Source organism: Rhincodon typus, chromosome 33 (genome assembly GCF_021869965.1).
Source record: "Rhincodon typus isolate 14 chromosome 33, sRhiTyp1.1, whole genome shotgun sequence".
In the NCBI taxonomy this organism is placed as follows: domain Eukaryota; kingdom Metazoa; phylum Chordata; class Chondrichthyes; order Orectolobiformes; family Rhincodontidae; genus Rhincodon; species Rhincodon typus.
Genome location: NC_063364.1, coordinates 22051757 through 22070551, shown reverse-complemented (window position 1 = coordinate 22070551; position 18795 = coordinate 22051757). Strand labels below are relative to the sequence as shown.

At 42.7% G+C, this 18795-nt stretch overlaps 1 protein-coding gene across 1 annotated transcript in view; it reads left to right on the top strand.

The window, feature by feature from the left end:
- Positions 1 to 14690, top strand: part of LOC109937386 — a 97895-nt gene extending 83205 nt beyond the window's left edge. Inside the window, exons 26-27 of the mRNA XM_048615739.1 lie at positions 8898 to 9017; positions 13712 to 14690. Coding sequence (XP_048471696.1) covers positions 8898 to 9017; positions 13712 to 13810 — 219 coding nt within the window. The 3' untranslated portion in view covers positions 13811 to 14690. The remainder of the gene's footprint in view (positions 1 to 8897; positions 9018 to 13711) is intronic.
- Positions 14691 to 18795: the final 4105 nt, after the last annotated feature.

The window sequence follows — 18795 nt, the reverse complement described above, 5'->3', positions numbered from 1 at the left end:
CCATTTGGCCCATATCCCTCTAAACCCTTCCTATTCATATACCCATCCATATGCCTTTTAAATATTATAATTGTACCAGGCTCCACCACTTCCTCTGGCATCTCATTCCATACATGCACCACCCTCTGTGTGAAAATGTTGCCCCTTAGGTCCCTTTTAAATCTGTCCCTTCTCATCTTAAACCTATGCCCTACAGTTTTGGATTCCCCTACCCTGGGGAAAAGAGCTTGACTATTCACCCTATCCATGTCCCTCATGATTCTATAAGCTTCTTTAAGGTCACCCCTCTGCCTCCAATGCTCCAGGGAAAATATCCCCAACCTATTCAGCCTCTCCCTATAGCTCAAACCCTTCAACCCAGGCAACATCCTTGTAAATCTTTTCTGAACCCTTTCAAGTTTCACAACATCCTCCCTATAGCAGGGAGACCAAAATTGCACGCAATATTCCAAAAGTGGCCTAACCAATGTCCTGTACAGCTGCAATATGACCTCCCAACTCCAATAGTCAATGACCTGACCAACAAAGGCAAGCTCCATACCGAATGCTTTCTATTCCGTCTATCTGCCACTCCACTTTCAAGGAACTGTTAATCTGCACTCAATGGTCTCTTCATTCAGCAACACTCCCCAGGACCTTACCATTAAGTGTATAAGTCCTGCCCTGATTTGCCCGACCAAAATGTAGGACTCCCATTTATCTAGATTAAACTCCATCTGCCAGTCCTCGGTCCATTGTCTCCTCGGCACATCTGATCAAGGTCCCATTGTACTCTGAGGTAACCTTCTTCACTGTCCACTACACCACCAAGTTTGCTGTCATCTGCAAATTTATTTACCATACCTCCTATATTCACATCCAAATCATTTATATAAGTGACAAAAGGGCAGCACGGTGTCTCAGTGCACTGCTGCCTCATAGCACCAGGGACCCGGGTTTGATTCCACCCTCGGGCAACTAACTGTGTGGAGTTTGCACATTCTCCTCATGTCTACGTGGGTTTCCTCTGGGTGCTCTAGTTTCCTCCCACAGTCTAAAGATGTATAGGTTAGGGTGGATTGGCCATGCTAAATTGCTCATAGTATTCAGGGATATGTAGGTTAGGTGGGGTATAGGGGTATAGGGGGATGGGTCTGGGTGGGATGCTGTGAGGGTCAGTGTGGACTTGTTGGGCTGAAGGGCCTGGTTCCACAGTGTAGGGATTCTATGATCTATGAAAAAGCAGTGGACCCAGCATCGATCCTCGTGGCACACTGCTGGTCACAGGCCGCCAATCGGATAAGCAATTCTCCACCACCACCCTCTGTTTCCTACCTCCAAGCCAATTCTGTATCCAAATGGCTAGTTCTCCATGTATTCCATGTGATCTAACTTTCCTAGACAGTCTACCATGAGGAACCTTGTCAAACATCTGACTGAAGTCCACATAGACAATGTCCACCACTCTGCCTTCATCAATTCTCTTCTTCACGTCTTCACAAAACTCAATCAAGTTAGTGAGATACAATTTCCCATGCACAAAGCCATGTTGACTAATCCTAATTAGTCCTTACCTTTCCAAATACATGTAAATCCTGTCCCTCAGAGTCCCCTCCAATAACCTGCCCACCACTGATGTCAGCATGATCAGTCTAGAGTTCCCATGCACAATCTTCAATGAAAAGGGGACACTTTAGAACCTTCTCAACTCTGTTCATGTCAGTCTTGAGTCTGGATCTACCAGAATTTGACCATCAATAATGACTGTAGTGCTCAGTGTGACCATTCTGTCTCTTGGTTATTTTTCTTACCGCTTAATTCTGGATCCAGTCTTTGGGCTTGCCTTTTTCAATTGTGTCACCACCAATTCCCTCACAAACTGAATCACGTAGGTTACATTCTTGCCCAGTTGGCGTCATGTGGGAAGAGGTGTTTGTCCTTCTGGCAGATGTTTGGAGTTCAGTGATGACCATGCACCTAGCGCTCAGACTTTGTTGTCCTCTGTGGCTAGGTCCTCAACTCAGCTGCGTGCTCAAGGCTTCCTGAGACCCCTGACCCTGCTGTACTTTGGCTGACACAGCCTACTCCAACTATGAGCCCGCTCCATCTACATTTCAGTCTCCATGGGCCTACTCTGCTGCCTCTTCCAAACTTCCAGCATCTCCATCCCTCCCACGCTGCTCACCTATCTGCTACAAACCACAGATTTTATCACAATGTGCAGTCATATTTGTCTTTGTAGACAAACATTTTGTATACAGCAAGATTCCACAAGCAACAATAGAATGAATAATCAAGTTGATTTGTTTTTGCTGTAATTAGTTATGGGAGAAGTATTGGCCAGCACACCACAAGAATTCTCTCTTCTTCAAGTAGGACATGGATTCCATACCAGCAAGATTGGACTTTTATCTAACAATCCATCCAAAGTCTGATGCCTCTGGCAATACAGCATTCTCTTAGACCTGCACATAAGATAAAGGCCAGGACTATGTGTGTACGGATGAGGGCATTTGTCATCAACCCACAAGATACTGACCCAGGCAAATATTTAGGCTAAACTATGAAGATAGGGAGTGCAGATAACCAGGGCAAGGCACCAGTTGAACCTAAGTCTGCAAATACTGGAGTCCCTTGTAATGGGCTCAAATGATTTGGAAAATTAAAGCTGTCTTACAGCTCTCAAGACTGTGCAAGGTGCACATGTAAGAAGCAGGCTTGTGAAATATTCATGTTCCCAGAAGAGGAGCTGGAAAGGTCCACACAGTATCTAGTCTCTCTGCGTCAGCTGCAGGAAATAATGAATTTAGCTATTGTACTGTTGCTGGGGTTCATCTGTGGAACCTCGATTGCTCAGCACACAGGACCAAGTGCTATTTCAATTTACTATAAATATTTTAGAGAGTGTAGATCTCTTCAGGCTAGTGGTTGCTGTTTAATTCTCCCGGCTATCCTGTCTGCCCAGTCTTCCAATCTATTCCAAATTATTCTTATTCTCTGTCAATAGAGAAATTTGGGGGCTGTAGGGCAGCTGAACTCTAGACATTTGCAATTTATTTAAAAATATAAAACCTCTCTGGTGAAGAACCAACAAAATGGATAGTTATTCTGGGTAGTTATTTATGGAGATATGCTGATTAAGGTACAGCACCATGCAGTGTGCTAATGTGATAATTCAAAATAAAAGTAACTCGCTACTTAAAGACAACAGCCTGCCTTGCAGAGCTGAAATCAGTTAACACATTCTTCTGTCTCCTAATTTAATAATGGAATTCAAGAGGTTAATTCCGTTGAATGATAGACAATAGAATTGGATAAATATGTCAACCATGCCTTCGTTATGTTTGCAAGTGCTCATTATCAGGTGGATAAGGATTGCTCATTTGAAACTTCCCCTGTATATGGAACCTTTACAATGACAAGAATGAGGAGCTTAGATAAAACTAAGAGCAGCCATGGCCTGGTGATTACATCTTATGGGAATAATTAATGCAAATTGATATTTTTGCTTAAGTGATTGAGCATCTAGTTTGCCTAAAACTCTTCTGGACTGATAGTACAAACATAATTTTTTAAAGAAACACCAGGCAGTGACCTTTAAATAATGACAGTGAATTAAAGATCCATAATAGAGAAAGTAAAAAAAAAACAGAAAGCAGATGTCTAGTATGTGTAGCACATGTACATGCTTCTAGATTGTTGTTTGATTCAAAAGCACGAGAGGACACATGGGCATGTGGACAAGACAATATGGGAAGGAGAGCTAGCCCAGCATTCAGCGTAGCAGAGAAAGCCTTGTATTAATTTTGGTGACTGTTTTAACAAAAGATTTTTACCGTCACAGTGGATGTTACTATGATTGCATCCCCACTCTTGTCATTGAAATCAAATTCACAATATGGGCTAGATCAAATTCTGGATTCTTCCACCAAAGGCATATGCTTCCCGCATCTACCCTGTCAAGCCTCCTTAGGATCTTTCATTTCACTTTCCATTCATTCATGGGATGTGAGTTTCACTGACTGGCCAGCCTTTATTGCCCATCCCTAGTTGCTGTTGAAGGTGGTAGTGAGCTGCCTATTTAAACAACTACAGTTGGTATAGGTACATCCAAAACATAATTATGAAGGAAGTTCTAGAATCTTAACGCAGTGACAGGGAAGGAACAATGATATAGTTCCAAGTCAGGATGGTGAGTGGCTTGGAGGAGAACTTGTAGGTGTCATATTCCCATGTATCTGCTGCCTTTGTGTTTCTAGATGGTAGTGATCATGGGTTTGGGAGGTGTTGGCTAAGGAGCCTTGGTGAATTTTTGCAGTGCCTTTAATAAGGTGCCATGCAGGAGGCTGCTAAATAAGATAAGGGCCCATGGTGTTAGGGACAAGGTACTTGCATGGATAGAGGATTGGTTACTGGCAGAATGCAGAGAGTTGGGGATAAAGGGGTCTTTTTCAGAATTGCAGCTGGTGACTCATGGAGTTTTGCAAGGTTCAGTATTGGAACTGCAGCTATTCTCATTATACATTAACGATCTGGATGAACAAACTGAGTGCATTATTGCTAAGTTTGCTGATCACACAAAGATAGGGTGGAGGGACAGGTCACGTTAAGGAAGCGGGGAGGCTGAGGAAGAACTTGGACAGGCTAGGAGAGTGGGCAAAGAAGTGACAGATGGAGTACAACGTGGGAAAGTATGAGGTTATGCACTTTGGTAGGAGGAAAAGAGTAGACTATTTTTTAAATGGGGAAAGGCTTCAGTAATCTGAAGCACAAATGGACTTGGGAGTTTAAGTTCAGGATTCTCTTAAAGTTAACATGCAGGTTGGCAGTTGGGAGGGCAAATGCAATGTTAGCATTCATTTCAAGAAGGCTAGAGTACAAGAGCAGGGATGTACTGCTGAGGCTGTATAAGGCTCTGATCAGACCATTTGTGGAGTATTGTGAGCCATTTTGGGCCCCATATCTAAGGAAGGATGTGCTGACATTGGAGGGGGTCCAGAGGAAGTTCACAAGAATGATCCTGGGGATGAAGGGCTTGTCATATGAGGAGTGGTTAAAGACTCTGGGTCTGTACCCCGATGGGCTTTAGACGGATGAGGGGGATATCTGATTGAAACTTACAGAATACTAAGAGATCTGGATAAACTGGACATGTTTCCACCAGTAGAAGAGGCTAGGACCCAACAGAATAGCCTCAATGAAGGGACAACCTTTTAGAACTGAGATGAGGAGGAATTTCTTCAGCCATAAGATGGTGAATCTGTGAAATTCATTGCCGCAGAAGGCTGTGGAAGCCAAGTAATTGAGTGTATTTAAGACAGAAATACATAGGCTCTTGCTTGGTAAGGGGATAAAGGGGTACAGGGAGAAAGCAGGAGAATGGGGTTGAGAAACATATAAGCCATGATTGATTGGTGGAGCAGACTCGATGGGCCAAATAGCCTAATTCTGCCCATATATCTTACGGTCTAGCTTGCGCATGGTACATACTGCTTCTACTGTGCATTGGTGCATGAAGGAAATGAATGTGAGTATTTGGTGCAAGTCACGCAGGATACCCTGCCCTAGATGTTTCAATCAATCAAGTCACTTCTTACTATTCTAAACTTCAGCAGATAGAAACCTAACCTGTCCAACCCCTCCTCATAAAATCGTTCCATTCCAGGGTACTATTCTGGTAAACTGTCTCTTAACTATTTATGACACATTCATATCCTTCTTTAAATAAGGAATCCAGTCTTGCACATAGATGTGGTCTCACCAATGCCCTCTATAACTGAATCATAACCTTCCTACTTTTGTATTCAATTCCCCTCACAATAAACAATAACATTCAATTAGCTTTCCTGATTACTTGCTGCACTTTCATTCTAACCTTTAGTAATTCAAACATGAGGAAAACTAGATCCCCCTGCATCTCAAATCTATGAAATTTCCCACTATTTAGATAATATGCTTTTGTTTCGTTCTTCCTGCCAAGATGTAACATTTCACATTTTCCCACATTATTTACTATTTGCCAGATCTTTTTCCATTCACTTAACCCAAACAATCCCTTTTTAGCTTCCTTAGCTGCTCTTCACAACTTATTGTCCCACCTATCCATGTCTCACCAGCAAATTTAGCAACCATAACATCAATTCCTTTATCCAGGCTATTTATATAAAATGTTCACATGTTTCACAAAGGGGTGTCTCTACTGTTCATGCAAAGGGAAACATGGCAACCAATTGGCACACAACAAGATCACAAAGAACAGCAATAAAATAACTGACTAATTAATGTGGTTGAAGTATAAGTATTGGCCAGGACCCTAGTCCAGCTCTCCTGCTGTATTTCAAAAGTACCATCGAAACTTTTATATTCACCTGGGAAAAAAAGGCCAATTTCTAACATTTCATCCAAATTCCAACAGTGTAGTACTCTCTCAGTACCTCTCAGAAATGGCTTTTGAAATTGTGCCCTCAAGCCCTCAAGCAGCACTTAACCGTTAGCCTTCTGACCCAGACACAATGCGACCAACAGACCTGGAGCTGGCACCTTGAAGAGACAACACAGCCAAATTCCTCATTGGAAAAGCTTAGACATACAAGCTGAGCGTGTCGTGACCACATTCCTCTGTATTAACACCCATCTAGAATAGTGGAATGTGGTCGTGATTCTTTGCTGCCTGGCCTTACCAATGCCACCATGTAACTGGTTATTGAACTAAAAATGATTTACTTTTCCTCTTAATGTGAAACACCTGGGGTCTCTGCTCATTGACTCTCCATGTTATCACAGGCAGCTTCACACATACGCCATCTGGGAAATCTCAGCCACAACCCTAAGCTGTACCACTGCAACATTAGCTGTCCCATGGTATCACCCTCTTTAAAAGTACCCTTTGATTTGGGTGTGAGGATAGAAATCAGATTTGACAGCACTACAAGTTGGGAATGGTGGCAGCATCAGATTATATTGCCTAACTCATGCTGTGCTCAAATTAGGTACATGCAGAGAGTTTGGTTCAGTCTGTCCCTAAGCGCTGACTGTCCTATCAGCTCTTTACTGGCACTTGTGGGAGATTCCTTCTGTGAGCTGTGTGTAATGAAATCGTAAAACCATTGTTTATGGGCACCGAAGAAATTTTCCCCTGCACACTCTGCACCCTCCACAACTCCTACGGATAAAAGACATTAAAAACAATCCGGCAAAAATGAAAGTTTAAAGAGATGGATTTGTGCTGGATGCAATTATGCTGAGATGTGCCTCGCAGATATGCTTTCACTCACTAAATCAGAACCTCACACCAGTTTGGCTGCAGTCATACTCCACATTTTACAGCACAGTGAAGCTGAAATCATGTTACCACGCCAGGAGGCTCCAGCTGCTAGCTAATGAGATCTTAACAGGCACCAAGAAACCTGGAAGAAAATTGGAGATTAAGATTTTCTCACCAAATTAACATCACATAAATATTTACGGCCAGATCTAAATGTGTATTAATAATTAGTGAAAACATTTCAAATTAATGATAGCAAACAGAGTAGAGTTTAAAATAAATGCTTTTAGGAATGGAAAACAAAACCTTTTGCGCAAGTGAGATCATTAGTGAGAGGAGATGGAGGATTCACAGGGGGTTGCAGAAGGCTTTGATTCAGAGCCTGATGTGAGGGTCACTGAGCTCTGGATAAGGGTCAATGAACACAGCTATCATTACTGATTGGTTGTATTCTGATGACACTCTTGAGCACTGCTGAAGAAAGACCAAAAGGAGTTAAAATGATCCAGAGAAATGGAGAGAACAATTCCACCGACAGCTCCCATTTACAGCTGCCTGGTATTCTATTACAGAAAGGAGCAGAGGGAAAAAAAAGACACAGGAGTTAGGGAAAAGAAAGCTCCAGACAAAGCCTTGAATAATATAGCAACAATGAAAGGGACTCTTTCAAAGTCTTGCTTTTATTCCCCACTGGAGAATGCAGCAACACAAAGCAAGTAGTCTGAACCGTTACGATTTTGGAGCGCGAAAGAACCTTTGCCCATTGACGTCCTCTCATCGACAGTTTCATAGATCCTAATCTAGACAGTGCGCAGTTAACCCTCCTTGCCTTGTTGTTTGTGAGGAGTTCAACTCACTCTTGCTTCAGAACTCAGTAAGTTGTGTTGAGCTTACAGCTGACATTGCGCTCCAGTGCCCAATGTATTGTCAACACTGTACTTGTGATGACCTCGCTGTGAATATCAAACTCAGTTCCACAACTGGCATGCCTGTGGTACCAACCCAAAGGAAGAAACAGCCTTTGAAACCACATATAATTATTTCTGTAATTAACCATATCAGTATCAACTTGTCCATTCCACCCTTTAAGATGTCAGTTAGCAGACCCACCTAATTGCCCAGTATAGTATGGAACTTGACAGATGAGAAAACTTCCAAATTTGAGCCTCCATGCAAACTAAATGAGCTTATCGAAGTAATTTTTTTCCAAGGGACAGGGCAGAAGTTTGGGACACAATAGCTGACATTGCTGTGCTCAGATTGCACATTCCAGTGACCCACTGGTAATTGCTTGTGTAAACTGTCTCCCCAGTTAGACTAGCTAGTTGACTACCTGGGCTTGTGCATGAGGCCTGGTTGCTTAAGAGAGATATCAGGAAGATATTGGCAACCCATCCAAATGTACCCCAATGAGGTTAGGAGAAAGTGGAGATAAGATTGAAAGGAATGAAGATGTATCAACTTTTACATTTAGTTTAGAGACAATGCATTGTCTAACACTTTAATCAATTCTAATTAACTAGCAGATCCTAGTGGCTGACTTTACAGATAGCAGCATAGATATAAAATTTATTTTTGAGAGATTTGTTTACTGAGTTGACAATGCATTGTACAGTCAGAATTTACTCTTCATTAATTGTGTTCTTTTTCATAGGAGCGAGAAGCCAGACTTCAGACAGAGATAGACAAGCTGTACAAGGAGCTGAAAGAGCAGAAACAACTCCTTAAACAGAACTCTGATGTAATGCAGCAGCTACAACAACAGCTGCTGAAGGTGACAATTCTTATCTAAGGTCGTCTGGACTCGGAAGGGCGGGGGGAATATATTGAATACTGAAGCAGTCCATGTCCAAATGCAGCAAGACTTGGACAATATCCAAGCTTGGCTGTAAAAGGGCAGGAAATATTTGCATCACAGTAATGGCAAGCAATGACCATCACCCTTTGCCATCCAGTGGCATACCATCAGTGAATTCCCAATTGTCAACATTCTGAGGGTTACCATTGACTAGAAACTGAATCAGAGTAGCCATATGAACACAGAGTCTATAAAAGCAGGTCAGAGGCTGGGAATCCTGCAACAAATAGCTCAGTTCCTACTTTCCCAAAACCTGTCCACCATGTACAAGGCACAAGTTAGGAGTGTGCCAGAATACTCACCACTTGCCTGGTTGGGTGCAACTCCAACAACAGTCAAAATGTTTGACACTGTCTGGAACAAAGCAGCTACTTGACTGCCACCATATCCACAAATATCCATTCCCTCCACCACCAACGGTAAGTAGCAGCAGAGTGTATTATCCACAAGATGTAGTACAGGAATTCAAAGATCCTTAGACAGCACCTTTCAAACTCATGACCACTTCCATTTAGAAGGAGAAGGGCAGTAGATACTTGGGAACAGCAGCCCCTGCAAGTTCCCCTCCAAGCCGCTCACCATCCTGACTTGGAAATGAATCACTGATTCTTCACTGTCGCTGGGTCAAAATCCTGGAATGCCCTCACTAAAGGCATTGTGGGTCTACCTACTGCACATGGACTGCAGCAGTTCAAAAAGAAAGCTTCACCACCACCTTTTCCAGGGCAACTAGGGGTGGACAATAAATGCTGGCTCAGCTAGTGATGCCCACATTCCATATTAATTTAAAAAATTGTCATCTGCTTCCTTAAGAAAGCATTGTGACTTTATTATATTAGACCAATTAGTCAACTTTCCAAAATCCATCCAACACCAACAATAATATCATTGTGATGTAGCATAAACTGAGATTGCTGTTCATGAAGCTTTGTCTACATTAATAGCTGAATGCACTCACACGTCACCACTAGGGACGGCCAGATTATTTGCATTATTTTCTGATGGCTGAAGTTCACAGCGCAGGACCTGCTAGATGAAACAGTGGCCAGCAGGCAGAGGCTGACAACTGTCAGATACTATCAACTTTTGGCCAACATTTGGGGAACAACAAACTTACTTGTTTGGCCAATAAAGGCAACATACTGCAAATGCTAGAAATCTGAAACTAAGACAGAGAATGCTAGAGAAACTCATCAGGTCTGGCAGTATCTGTGGAAAGGGAAGCAGAGTTAATGTTTTGAGTCTGGTTTCAACACCTTTCAGCTCTGAAGAAGTCATACCAGACTCGAAACATTAACTCTCTTTCTCTCTCCACACATAATAGCAGATCTGCTGAGTTTCTCTATGTTTATTCCACTTATTTGGCCATTGGGAAGAGCAAGAAGGAAAGGGCAAACATAATAGAGCCACTTCAGATGCATTTTCCTTTTCAGCTAGCCTTCTCTTCACTTGCTCCAACCATATACAGGCGGTAAGCATCTGGAATTCTGCTCAGGCACTCCAAGAATATGGTGAGACCCCTTCGATAATGTAGCGTCTTGAAGGCATCTAATGATTCTTTGTGAAGAGTGTATTGTGGGCCGGCTGGCCATATTGCAAATACTAAGCACATTGGGTATGAATTAAACCTTAGAATTCCTTAACTAACAGCATCAGTGACTGATGCAAGATGAGAATATCTGCTGCAGTGTGAATATTTGCAGAATGGATTGTGGCTTAGTTTTCATTTTTATGCATCAGTCTTTTCAAAGCGACATCTAATCAGTATGTAATGGCATTACCATTTCAGTAATTATACTATTGGTCTCTATATTTATTTGTGAGGCAGTTTACCAGATTAGATCGCCTTTACTGTTTGAGAGGAGCTTGTACCAGCATCTGCTGTCATGTAATGGCCTGTGTCCTAACTAAAGGCTGTGTTCAGTCTTCCCTTTGATTTTCACATCCCAGGACAAGACAAAAGCGGAGAAGTCCAAAATCATGTAACAAAAAAAGGTTTCCTTTCATGATGCGTTTGTTTTTGTTCTCCATCCACAGCAGGTTATATAAGGACAGCAGACTTTGAAATAGCATTGATTAGAGATGAAGGGAGTTAGGACCGACTGAGATTGGAGCACATCTGCTAACTGCCGGTGATATCATCCTTTGGTGCCTCCCTGGTCAATGGCCCTAAAGCCTTTTTTTCTCTGTGAACGCATAAATAATCTCCTGCTTAACACATCTGCAACTGGTTTGAATGAAAATGTTTTCAGGAACAAAAGTTTCAGGCAAAAGACCCTGAATTGTTGAATAAATGTTGTTTAATCAGCTGGAATCCTCTACCCATTTTACATTTTTCAGCCTTTAAGTGTCATTAAATGGCATTGCAGTCTGGACTTATTATCCAGGTGTGGTATAACTACTTGGAGTTTTGTTCTTGTCCAATGATTGTATGTTATCAAAAGTGTCATTTCTACATGGGAAGCTGAGTTTGTAATATAATTGTTTGGATGGTCAGAAAATGACCAGTATACAAGGTCGGCACTCTTTTCTCTTTTTCTAGAGAAAAGGCTGCGAGGTAACCTGACTGAGGCCCTTAAAATTATCAAGGATTTTTATTTTGGCAAATGTAGAAAAGATGTTTCCACATGTGGGGGCATTCAAAACAATAACAAATCCAAAGGTAATTCAGGTGAAACGTCTATACTCAAAAGTGGTGAGAACATGAAACCCATTATCACATGGAGCAGTTGCAGCAAATAGCATTAGCATAATTAAGGGGAAGGTCGATAAATCCATGAGATAGGAAAGTATAGGAGATATTGATGGGCTGGGGTAAAATAAAGTGAGTGGAAGCTCAAAGAGTCATAGACTCATAAAGCGTGAAACAGACCCTCCGGTCCAACCAGTCCATGTTGAACATGATCCCAAACTAAACTAGTCTCACCTGCCTGCTCCTGGCCCATATCTCTCCAAACCTTTCCTATTCATGTACTTATCCAAATATCTTTTAAATGTTGTAATTGTGCCCAACACGTCTACCACCAATTCCTCTGGAAGTTCATTCCACACATGAACCAACTTCAATGTAAAAAATTTGCCCCTCATGTCTTTTTTTTAAATCTCTGTCCTCTCACTTTAAAAATGTTCTCCCTAATCTTGAAATCCCCCATCCTAGGGAAAAGACACCAACCATTAAAACTATATATATATACCACTCATGATTATATAAACTTCTAGAAGGTCACGTCTCAACCTCCTACGCTCCAGTGACAAAAGTCTGAGCCTATGTAGCCTTTCCTTATAATTTGCAGTGCATAAACCTTAGATCTGATGGGACATATGACCTATGTTGCAAATTCTATGTAATAGCAGCAACAACTTGCCTTTACATAACGCCAATGCCCCAAGGCTCTTCTCACAAGTTCATAACAGGAGCAGGAGGAAGCTGTTTCAGCCCATCAAGCCAGTTTCATCATTTGATAAGATCATGATTGCAGTCTTAACTCCAATTTCCTGCCTGTCCTCATAAACAACTCCTTTGTCCACAAAAATCTGTCTAACCTAACCTTGAGTATATTCAGTGAAAGAGAGACTAATGGGGTTAGCAAGGGAGGGAATGTCTGGGGTGGTATGGTTAGCAAGGCTGGAAGAGAAAGATTGTGGGGGTTAGTGAGAGAGGGAGATAGAGACTGTGGGTGTCAGCAGGGGAGGGAAACAGAGATTGCTGGAGTCAGTGAGAGGGATAGTGACCGTGGGGCTGAGCGAGTGAGAGACTGCAGGGGTCAGTGAGGAGGAGACAGAGAGAGGGAGAGAGAAAGAGACTGTGGGGCTCAGCAAGGGAGAGTGAAACTTATATGGGTCAGTGAGGGAGAGAGATTGCAACTGCACATATAGTTTGGTGTTCACTCCCCATGCTGTTTGATTTTAGCACAATGTGAATGCAATAAAGACAGGATTGAAACCAGCAGGTATAGGGGGTTGGCTCCCAAACCATTGTAAGTGACGACATCTGGTTAACTTAGGGGGAATATGTTTGTGTACTGGCGGCATATTAGAAAGAAATGATATAGGAATTTGGTCAGCTTGAAGGGTTGCCATTAAATATATCTGAACTTTGGGGTATACCGTTTCAAATAATATGGTTATAATATAAATTCTATAATTGATTGTTATAATTGTCTTCAGAAGTGGCAGTTTATTTCTTCAAATGTTGAAAAAATACACTAGAAACAAAACAAATCCATTTTTTAAAACAATTCCTCCACACTGCGAGAAGATTCCCCTTGCTCCCTCTCAAAGCTGGTTGCTTTGCTCTCTTACAGGGTCTGTTTCTTGTTTTATTTAAAACACATCCCTGAGAATGGATGGGGTGTGTTTATAACATATCAGACACTAACAGGGAATCAAAAGCTACGCAGAAATTTGCCCTCAAATAATCTGTACCTGATTTTTCTGTTAAGACACCATTCTGTTATATCGTAGAGTTCAGGATTGTGTAACTTTTTGTGGCTCTCTCGCACCCAATCCCCAACTTTTAGCATACAAAATGCCGGCATCATGCAGTTATTTTATTTGTGTTAGACACTAATGAACCTCCCATTATTAATCTCTGTCTCTCTCTCTCGAAGGTGCAGTCTCAGCAATTCCAGGGCAGTGCCCAAACAGACTATGAGCAAGGAAACAAAGCCACTACAAAACCAGAAAGTAGAATCTGCGCGGTGATGTAAAGGGAGGTTTGGAACAGGAGTGTATTCGAGGCAGACCGTGTTGGCTGGGGACAGTTCTCAAACAGGGACTGCACCGTGTGGATTTGGGTTGTGTGCCATGTGAGCGGCTGGGATCTGAAACACACACAGAACACACAAAAAAAACTTCTGACCTGTTGCCATGGTGATCGTGCTTTCAAGGGACTCTCTCCACAAATGGCTAAGATGAAAAGGACCTATTTGACTTCTAGCCCCATTCTCCCTCCCACCCTTCCCCCTGGCCCCCCTCCTTATCTCTTTGAAGTGGCCGTGAAGCCCACCCGGGAGAGACTGGGCGCCAGCTGCTGTTGTGGATGGAGCATTCCCTGTGTTAAAGCACCTGAACCAACTCAGTCAAGGGTTGAAGTTCAAATGAAACTCAAGTAGCTCTAGGTCAAAATGCCTTGAGGTATTCAGGGCGGTGCTGTGATTTCCTGATTTGAGTCGCTGTTCCCTTGAGATTGACAGAAAGTATAACAGTGGGGGTTACCCTGCTCACTTTTCTCACTCAGCTCCACATCCCATACTTATTTAACAGAGTTAATGTTGGTTGTGTTGGCAAGATTGCTTTCATGAAATTAATAAAATTTAATGTAAAATTCACAACTAAATCTAAGATAGAGCACAGGGCCAGGACCCAGCAAATTTACAATAGATTCTTTACAGTTGATGGAGACTGATAATTATGTGATGTGTAATTGTATCCAGTAACAGATGGAGACAAATAACTATGGTATGTGTATAATGTTATGGTATGTGTATAATGCTGTGCTATAACTGATCGAGTGTAATAATTGAGATGTATATAGTGTGCCATAAACCGACAATGTTGACAAAAGTATATTAAAGGATATAAAATCAAGTACATGTCTAATGTTCCGAACTTCGAACTAGGTGGTTAAGTAAGTATCACCTACTCCAGAGGTGTGTAATAACATTTCTGTAACATGTTGATGTGAAAATATACTAAGCTGACAGGATCAAAATTTACTCCTTCTGGCCCCGGTATTGATCTCTTGCCAAAATTTAAACTCATTGCAATGTTGCAAAATCAGACCGTGATTGGAATTGGACAGTGATTTGAAAGGTTTTCCAAATGTCTTTTCTTATTTTTGTCGTTTATCATCAGCAAAGATTATAGGGGAGTTGATGGCCCAGTGGTGTTATTGCTAGAGTATTAATCCAGAGACCCAGGTAATGTTCTGAGGACCCAGGTTTGATTCCTAGTGCAGCAGATAGTGGAATTTGAATTCAATAAAAATCTGAAATTAAGAATCTAATGGTGACCAGGCACCTATTGTCAATTGTTAGTCAGGGAGGAGCCCATCTGGTTCACTAATGCCCATTAGGGATGGAAATCTGCCATCCTTACCTGGTCTGGCCTACATATGATTCCAGACCCACAGCAATTTGGTTGACTCTCAACTGCCCTCTGGGCAATTAGGGATGGGCAATAAATGCTGGCCCATCCAGTAATGCCCTCATCTGCGAATGAATTTTTAAAAAATTCCCTTAAAACTGTCAGCAGTTTTTGTTTACTGAGGGCACAGTGATGTTGGTCTGTCACCCTGAAAGTCTTTTGATTCCATTGTGATCTCCGTGAGTGCTTCAATCTTTCTGCAGCGAAATTGGACAGTGACTGAAAATACACACACCTCGGAATTGAGGCACACTCGGTAATTATTTAGCAGTGCTTGGGAGGGACATAAAGCAGCACCTATTTCTATCTCTCGATACAAGCGAGTAATGGTCAGCCTCACTGGCTAGAAGTAAATACGTGTAAATATTGGGTGAAGATTTCAGAACATGAGGAAAGCAGAGATGAGAAAGATCTATTTGGGTCTTTGAAGCTCAGACTTTTATGACCATGATTTTCCCCTTTTAAACTGAGGCTGTGTTTTGAAAATCACTATGATTTTAACTCTTTACACCCTGCCTGGCAGATTATTGCAAATCTCCCCAAAACCTGTTTGAAATGTACTTTCCATTATTTAATGTCCTCTGCTCCTAGTTTCTTTGACGTTCTGTTAATCAGTAATTGTGGACTTAGTTTTATCTGCACAGTTTAATATTGTACAAGGTCAGCATGAGCCGAAGGGCCTGGCTCCATGCCATAGGATTCGTGGTGAAATCTCTTTTTAACCACCTTCCTTCTTTCCTGGAGAGCTTTTGCTTATCTAATCTTTTGAAATAGCTTATCAATTGGATTTGTTGATTGGCTCTTGTATATCCTTTGCAATGAATGGATAAATAGAGTATGCCCACTAAATTTGAAGCCATATAGTGCAACCTTCATGCAATTGTATCAACTGTCCTGTTCTCCATTAGCTCCTGATCCAAACAGGCCTCCTTTTAAAACTCTAATCCTGATTTCAAAATTTGTCAATTCTGACCATTTGAGCATTGCTGATTTTAACCATTCCCCATTGGTAGCTGTGCCTTCATCAACACGGGCCCTAAACTCGATTTTTTTTCTGAAACAGTGCCATGGCTTAGTTGGTTAAAGTGTCTGCCTGGTAAACAGGAAATCCAGGGTTCAAATCCCAGCCGTGCCTGTACCTTACTTGAAAGGGCAGCAGCACCAGGGACCTGGGTTTGATTCTAGCCTTGACTGACCATCTGTGGGGAGTTTATATATTCTCCTTGTGTCTGTGTGGGCTGCTTCCAGGTGCTGTCATTTCCTCCCACAGTCCAAAGATGTGCAAATTAGGTGGATTAGCCATGCTGAATTGCCCATAGTGTCTAGGGATGTGCAGGCTAGATGGATTAGCCATGGGAAATGGAGGGTTCCAGCAAATAGGATGGGGGGGTGGGATGCTCTTCGGAGGGCCAGTATGGAATTGTTGGGCTGAAATGGGCTGCTTCCACACTAAGGATTCTATGAAACATCTTCAAGTCTACTTTTTCTTGGCCAGATCTCGGTCACTTACACCTATGTGCATTGGTGTTTGATAACAGTGTGTGAAGCACTATGGATATTTCACGTTATTGAAGGCGCTGTATAACTGCAATTGTTAGATAAGGATGGGTGGATTTCACAAGGGGGGAAAGTTGGTTCATGGATTATCCCCGAATGAAATATCTGTTGCCATCGCACCAACCAGAAACCAAGTGCCTCACAGCATTAATACACGGAGGTAAAATTAACTGCATCTGGTGGGACTTCCAACCCTTCTCCACCTCAATGGCAGGAAGTCCTGCCCCCAGACAGCTTCTGGCCAATTTGATGGCTACCTTTGTAGCCAAACCAGTGCCAGGAAAGAGTAGTGGCCAATGCTTGGACTGCAACCATCCCCAGGGAGGTGCAAGGAGGTCTCCTGGACTTGAATAAATTTGTGGCTGGGTATGACTAAGAGACACCATCAAGGTAGGGAGGATGGGTCTTCTGGTCACAGATACCAGGGGAGGTTGGGAAATAAAGTGGCAGGTACATCTTGGAACAGGAATGCTCCCAGTGTGCACAGGGACGATGACCTCCCTCACAATAGGTGCCTCTTCCCTACTTCCTGTCTGTGCAGTGAAAGCAGCTGGGCTATTTATCTACCCTCGGAGACTGACAAATTGCAGCAGAGATGGATTAGGGCCCCTCAGTCCCAGTCAAATATTCATAGAGTCATAGAGCACTGAAACAGATCCTTCGGTTCAACCAGTCCATGCCGAACATAATCTGAAACTAAACTAGCCCCACCTGCCTACTCCTGGCCCATATCCCTCCAAATCTTTCCTATTCATGTACTTATCCAACTGTCTTTTAAATGTTGTAATTGTACCCATGTCCACCACTTCCTCAGTAAGTTCATTTCACACGCAAACAACCATCTGTGTAAAAGATTTGCCACTTGTCTTTTTTCAAAATCTTTCTCCTCTCACCTTAAAAACATTCCCACAAGTCTTGAAATCCCCCCCATCTTGGGAAAAGACAACACTTAAGGAGCTCAATAGATCCGAGGGCAGACAGCTGCCCGATACCTGACCTGCCCACAATAACATGGTGGCCAGAGAGAAGATGGATAGAAGGTGCTGGACTAACCACCCTCTTTACTTAAAGTGCTGTGCTCACCTTCGAACAAGATGTCAGGGGGTCTAAAGTTCAATCCCAAGAGGTGTATGGCGGGGCCTAGATGCCTGCATTGACCAGAGATTGTTTGTACTCCTTCTCAGATAGACAATCTCACACACACATAGAACACAGAGTGAGGATCTGTGTACAGAACAACTTGTAAAGCGCTTGCTTGGGCAGTCTCTACTCCCAGCTCCGAAACGGCAGGCAAACCCCAGGAGGACAGAGGAAACGCTTCAGTGACACCCTCAAGGGCTCACTGGCAAAGTGCGGCATTCCCGCTGACACCTGGGAATCACTGGCCCAAGACCGTCCAAAGCGGAGGAGCAGCATCCGGGAAGGTGTCGAGCACCCAGAGACTTGCCGTTGGGATAAAGCGGAAGCCAGGCGAAGGAGCGCGCTGCCACACCAACGTGCCACCCACCCTTTCCACCCCAAGTGTGATAGAGTCTGCCGAAACCATCTCGCACAATACAGCCACCTACGGACTCACCCTGAGAGTGGAAGAGAGTCATCCTCATCTGCAAGGGACTGTCGATGATGCTGACAGAACAACTGTTCAACAATCATAGATAGGTCAATACTGACATTATATAAGCTGGGATTAACTGTAAGGTTTGTGAAATGGTTTAAATTTTGAATGCTTTGTGAAGCTGTTACTTTGCTGAGAGCACACCTTGCTTGCAGACATTAGACATATTCAAGACTGAGAGACAGATTTTTAATCAGTAAGGGACTCAAAGATTATGGGGAAAACACAGCAAAGTGCAGTTGAGGGTTAAAAGATCAGCCACGATCTCACTGAATGGCAGAGCAGACCTGATGGGCTGAATGGCCCACTTCTGCTCCTGTGACAGAGATAGTAGGAACTGCAGATGCTGGAGAATCTGAGATAACAAGGTGTAGA